The 6,000-nt window shown below is 49.5% G+C and overlaps 1 protein-coding gene across 4 annotated transcripts in view; it reads right to left on the reverse strand.

The window, feature by feature from the left end:
- DMRT1 (doublesex and mab-3 related transcription factor 1) overlaps window positions 1-5,455 on the reverse strand; it is a 128,698-nt gene extending 123,243 nt beyond the window's left edge. The window contains exon 1 of one of the 4 annotated variants that reach the window (XM_003312019.6): window positions 4,725-5,455. In XM_003312019.6, coding sequence (XP_003312067.2) covers window positions 4,725-5,072 — 348 coding nt within the window. In that variant the 5' untranslated portion in view covers window positions 5,073-5,455. Of the gene's footprint in view, window positions 1-3,362; window positions 4,232-4,724 lie in introns of those variants that run through there. The other 3 variants (XM_009456258.4, XM_063788016.1, XM_016960523.4) reach the window with 3 other exon arrangements.
- Between the last annotated feature and the right edge of the window lie 545 nt (window positions 5,456-6,000).

Here is a 6,000-nt window from a genome sequence, read left to right on the forward strand (position 1 = left end):
AAGCCCCACCCATCCCAGACACCATGATTCACTAGCTCTGGAGGTGAGGTCTGAAAATCTCCCATTTCTTCTTAAACCCACCCAGGTAACTATGATGTGCAAAGCTGAGAAACAGTTTTGAGCCAGACAGTAGGTGCTCAAAAAATGCTTGTTGCCAGACATGGTCGCAGATACCTGGAATCCCAGCTACTCAAGAGCTTGAGGCAGGAGACTCACTTAAGCCCAGGAGTTTGAGGTTACGGTGGGCTATAATCGCACCACTGCACTCCAGCCTGGGAGACAGAGCAAGCCCCTGTCTCTTAACAAACAAATAAAAAAGCTTGTTAAACAAATGACTGTGTAGAATAAGATTGGCTAGGGAGGATCAGGAAAAAACTATAGTCAGCCAAGGGGAGGAGTACAATCTGAAGAGTAGAGTGGGTCAGAAGCACTAACAGATTAGGAAGGAAAATGGGATCACTCACTCCTTCATTCCATAAACTTGTAAAAGGCCACTGTACTAAAAACAGGGACCAGTAAGAGTAGATTGCATCCTACATTACTTACTGTTTAACAAATGAAACAGGGCCAGGAGTGGTGGTTCGCACCTGTAATCCCAGCACTTTGGGAGGCAGAGGTGGGCCGATCACCGGAGGTCAGGAGTTCGAGATTGGCCTGGCCAACATGGTGAAACCCCATCTCCACTAAAAAAAATACAAAAATTAGCCAGGCACGTTAGCCCACCTGTAGTCCCAGCTACTCGGGAGGCTGAGGCAGGGGAATCGCTTGAACCCAGGAGGCAGAGGTTGCAGTGAGCCGAGATCGCGACACTGCACTCCAGCCTGGGCGACAAAACAAGACTATGTCTCCAAAAAAAAAAAAAAAGGCAAAAACAGGAGGCAAACATGCAACTACAACAAAAGGCAAACTGAGACCAACACCACAAGAGTGGTACACAGAAGTACCTTTCACTCCTACAGAAGAAAGTCAGAGAGAGAAATGTCTTTCACATGTTAAAATCAGCCAGCAGTAGTATTTGGACAGAGCCTTGAAGAATAGGATGAGGAGGACTTGGACAGGCAAGGATGAAGGGGCAGTACATATTGGAATAATATGGAACAGGGTGGGCAGGAAAGGCAGGGTCTGCTTAGGAAAGCCTGCAGAGCCCTGATTCCTGGGGTGGAGGGAGCATGTCGGAGAAGCAGTGGGGAAAGGGGCTGGAATCTGGTGTTGAAGTCCCTGAAGGAAGAAGAGGCTGAAGGCAGGGAGGAAGGGAGAAGACAGGTGTGTGATATTCCAGACAGACAGGAAGAAGAGAGCCAGAACTGGGGACTGGAAAGGACCTGACATACCCAAGAAGCTCTTCCTGGTCCCTCTTCAATAACACCGTTAAAGATTGAAAAAAGGCCAGGCGGGGTTGCTCACACCTGTAATCCCATCACTTTGGGATGCTGAGGCAGGTGTATCACCTGAGGTCAGGAGCTCGACACCAGCCTGACCAATATGGTGAAACCCCGTCTCTACTAAAAATACAAAAACTAGCCAGGCATGGTGGTGTGCGCCTGTAATCCCAGGTACTCAGGAGGCCGAGAGGAGAATTACTTGAAGCCAGGAGGCGGAGGTTGCAGTGAGCCGAAATCGAGCCACTGCACTCCAGCCTGGGCAATGGAGCAAGACTCCGTCTCAAAAAAATAAATAAATAAATAATAAGATTGAAAAAACAGGTTTAAAGAAAATTAATTGTATTTTTGCTTTCTACATGTAACAAAGACTTTCTGTTGAAACTAAGGTATGGTGCTTATGAAATGACAGTGAAGCACTCACACCGCAGAGCTGCCCAAATATAAGCCAAAGGTGAAATCAAAACGTTCAATTAAAAAACACAACTACAGGCCGGGCGCAGTGGCTCACGCCTGTAATCCCAGCACTTTGGGAAGCCGAGGCGGGTGGATCACCTGAGGTCAGGAGTTTGAGACCAGCCTGGCCAATATGGTGAAATCCCTTCTCTAACTAAAAATACAAAAATTAACCGGGTGTGGTGGCGTGTGCCTGTAGTCCCAGCTACTCGGGAGGCCGAGGCAGAAGAATTGCTTGAACCCAGGAGGCGGAGGTTGCAGTGAGCTGAGATCATGCCACTGCACTACAGCCTGGGGGACAGAGCAAGACTCCTGCCTCAAAAAAAAAGAAAGGAAGAAAGAAAGAAAAACAACTACAATTTATATGTTGTTTTAGGAAAACCACAGTCCAAACACAGAAAGCTGATTAATTGGGAAGTAATTTTCCTCATAGCCAAAAAAAGTCTTTGACTTAGAAAAATTCATCTTAAATAATTAATTACTTAAAATTAAATAATTAAGCTTAAATCTTGGATTTCCTATTACTAACCAAGAGGCTTAGAAAGAGAACATCAATGAATCTGACCGGAAACAAGTTTTAAACCCCTGCAAACCTCTGAAGCACGTCAGTGCATACTCACACCCTTACACAACCCCGATGCATATCCAAAATGCACAGGTATCTACTCCATATGCTAAGCACCTTCTCTCAAGGTTTCTTAGAAAATATTATATAAAAAGGAAAGGGGATAACAATTGATTAAAAATGCAACTATACAATTATTGTAGAATCATACGTAAGATCAATTTCAAACTATTTAAAAATGACTAAAAGCAGTTTTATGGATTTTTAAGGATTCATCTGGCACAGTACACAGCTTCTGTTGTAGAAAATACTGAAGTTTCCCATTCTAAGTGACCTTGAGTTGCTTTTGTTTTTAACGGTGTAAGCAGCCTCCTCTACTAATAAAGGTTATTCAAAATTAATTCCTCTACTAGAATATTTTTACTACATTTTGAGAAATCCCCCAAGCATGTTCTCCACACTAAATAAGCCAACGACTAAATGTTTACAGAATTTTTCTACCCAGAGTATAATTTAAAAGTCCATTAATTTTTTTCAGTAAACTCACTGAGATGCATTTTACTGCCACACCCAGTGTATTCTTTTCACCCACTACAGATTAAGCTTTAAAAATCTATTAAGAAATTAAGCAAAACAATATCTATTTTCATGACTGCACTGGCCATCTGTGAAGCCAAAATACGTTTAGTATAAAACACATTTGTAAAAATCTGATATATTATATAAAAGCATATAACCTTCGGGCATTTGTTTTTAATGGAGGATATTTACACGTTCCTAATCAAAAGTAGCACATCGTTAGCAAACATTTCTTTGTTAGCTTTTCATTTTAAATAACCTGTCTTAAAAAGATGAAACAACTTTTAACTGGAAATAACGTGGATTACTGCCTTCCAAAAATCCTTTTAGAATACTAAAGACATTAACTTTCCGTTAAAATGTTAAATTACCAGCCTACTTACGAGCCTTTAAAAAAACAAAACCACAGACGGACAAAATCTCAAACCCTAGCGCGCTTTCTTCCACCTGCGCATATTTTTTAAAATTCTTAAGCGTGCTTTAAAACATCTTCAAAGTAATTTGCACTTTAATCTTCGGTCGAGAATGCAAATTTTAAAATGCTAATAAAATTTCCAGAGTTCTCAAAATGGCTGAGGCGCTCAGCCTCCATCCACGGAGGGCGAAGACAAAACGTGCGCCAGGAGCGCAGGGAAACCACGCAACGCTGTGTCCATTGCAGCGACTTTTCCAGAAAAACAAACAAGGCTTTCCGACAGGTTACCCGCGTAAGCAGCAGCCCGGCCGAGTCTCCCTTTCCCCCTAACCTAGCGGCCAGCGCCGGCGCCCTCCAAGATCCTTTCTAATTTAAGTGCAACTCAGCAAGGAGGGAGAGTCAGAGATTCTGGGGACGCTCGAGGAAATCGAACCCTGAAACCCTCTGCTCCCAAGGCGCGGTCGGAGATTTTTGGGACCCCAAAGCGGAGAGAATTCCTTAATTCTCTGCTAGAAGAGCGGGGCTAGAGATCCCTGGGATTCCCTTGGAGTCGAACCCTCCCCTCTACCCCCACCTCGGAGGGCGGGAGCGAAGATCCTAAGACTCCTGTAGCGCAATAAACCCTCCCAATGCTGTTGCAGCGCGGGCTCTGGGATCGCGGGGAAGCCCAGAGGGGCGAACCCCGAAATTCCCTGCCCTGAGAGCGGGATCAGGGATCTCAGGGACCCGGGAGCAGAGGGAACCCCCGCAACTCCTCCGAAAGACAGGGTGAGAGATCGTGGGGAACCCCGAGCCGAGCGAAGCCCGCAACTCTGCCCGGCGGGCGGGATCAGACGCGTGTCCGGCGCTCCCAGACCGGCGTTGTAGCGTCGCCGGGAGCCCAGGACCCCAAGCGCCGCCGCTGTCGGCAAGTACCGCCGCATCTCTCCACAACCCAGGACCCGCATGGCAACGGCCATGCTGGGGGGACTTCATTCAAAAAACTCGGGCCCCGCCGGGAGCGGTGGCCCACGCCTGTAATCCCAGCACTTTGGGAGGCCGAGGCGGGTGGATCACCTGAGGTCAGGAGCTCGAGACCGGCCTGACCAATATGGTGAAACCCCCGTCTCTACTAAAAATACAAAAATTAGCCGGGCATGGTGGTGTGCGCCTGTAGTCCCAGCTATTTGGGAGGCTGAGACAGGAGAATTGCTTGAACCTGGGAAGCGGAGGTTGCAGTGAGCCAAGATCGCGCCACTACACTGCAGCCTGGGCAACCCAGCGAGACTCCATCTAAAAAACAAACAAACAAACTAAGGCTGAACCCGGGCTCCCGGACGCCCGCACCCACCTGCGCGGCCATCACGCGCTGCCTCTCGGCGATCAGGTTGCACTTCTTGCACTGGCAGTCGCGCCACATGCAGAAGCGCTTGTGGCCCTTGAGCGGCGAGGCGTAGCCGTGGTTCCTGCAGCGTGCGCACTTGGGCAGCCGCGGGGACTTCTTGCTCCCGGCACCCAGGTCCGACGCCCCGGAGCCGGAGCCGCCTCCTCTGCCCCCGGCGCTCGAGCCGCTGGCCGCCCCCACTAGCGCCCCAGACGCTTTGCCAAAGCCCCCGGCTCTGCCCTGCGGCGGTACCCCGGGGGCGTGAGGGGCTTCCGACGGTGTAGAGGGCTTGCCGAATGCCTCGTCGTTGGGCATGGTGCCCCTAGGAGAAGGGCGAGCACTCTGGCCCCCTCTCTCGCCTGGAGACTGCTGCGAGGGATGAACCCGACGGACAGCGACGCTCCGGAGGAGGAGGCAGGAGACGTGTGCGCTGCAGCCGGAGGCGCAGCTGGAGTGGCGAGGTCTGGACACGCCACGCCCGGAGTGGTGGGGGGTTGTGCCTTTTCTTTTGGCGCGCGCGCGCGCGACTCAGAACTTTTGGATACTTTTCAGAACATTCCCGGGACTGCCTGGGAGGGAGCGTGGCCACGCCCACCGCCCCCCGACTCCAGCCACCGCTCTCCAGCTGCTTGCAAACTTGCACGGGCTGCAAGCATCCAGGGCTTTGCTGCAGGGTCTCTGCAAGCGCACCGAGAGATACAGAGCGGCCTGGGAATCGCGTGGCACCCCTCCCCCCGCTCTCGGAGGCGCCAATACCCGGTTGCCAAAGCACGGTGCACCGAGGAAGCTGGGCTCCCCAGGTCAAGACCAGAGCCGTGCTTGCATGCTTAGAGGAGGTGCAAACCACCCTATGGGGTCTTCTAGCTCCCTTTCCCCCAGAGAGACGCACCATATTTGATAGAGCCGACCTTGGCAGCAGCCAAGTCAGAAAAAAATTTTTTTTCTCGCTTAAGAGAATTAAATATGAGGTGGAAGGCCTGAGAAATTTATAGGGTAAATCAGATTTGCCCTATATACGGCAAAGAAGATCCTCAGTGTGTGGGGCACAAGCACTTCAAAAATTTCAAAGGTTGGAACTTTCTGTTCTCCGTTTATCCCTTCCTGCACCTGTCTTCATTTGCTCACAACATTTCTACCTCCTTCGCTCCAAATAACTTTACGATCTACTGTTGCAGCCCGTGTTCCCGTTCACTTCAGGTGCATATAGCTTCTTGTCTGTGAGGCTGTTTAAACTTAGACTCTG

Source organism: Pan troglodytes, chromosome 11 (assembly GCF_028858775.2).
Source record: "Pan troglodytes isolate AG18354 chromosome 11, NHGRI_mPanTro3-v2.0_pri, whole genome shotgun sequence".
NCBI lineage: Eukaryota > Metazoa > Chordata > Mammalia > Primates > Hominidae > Pan > Pan troglodytes.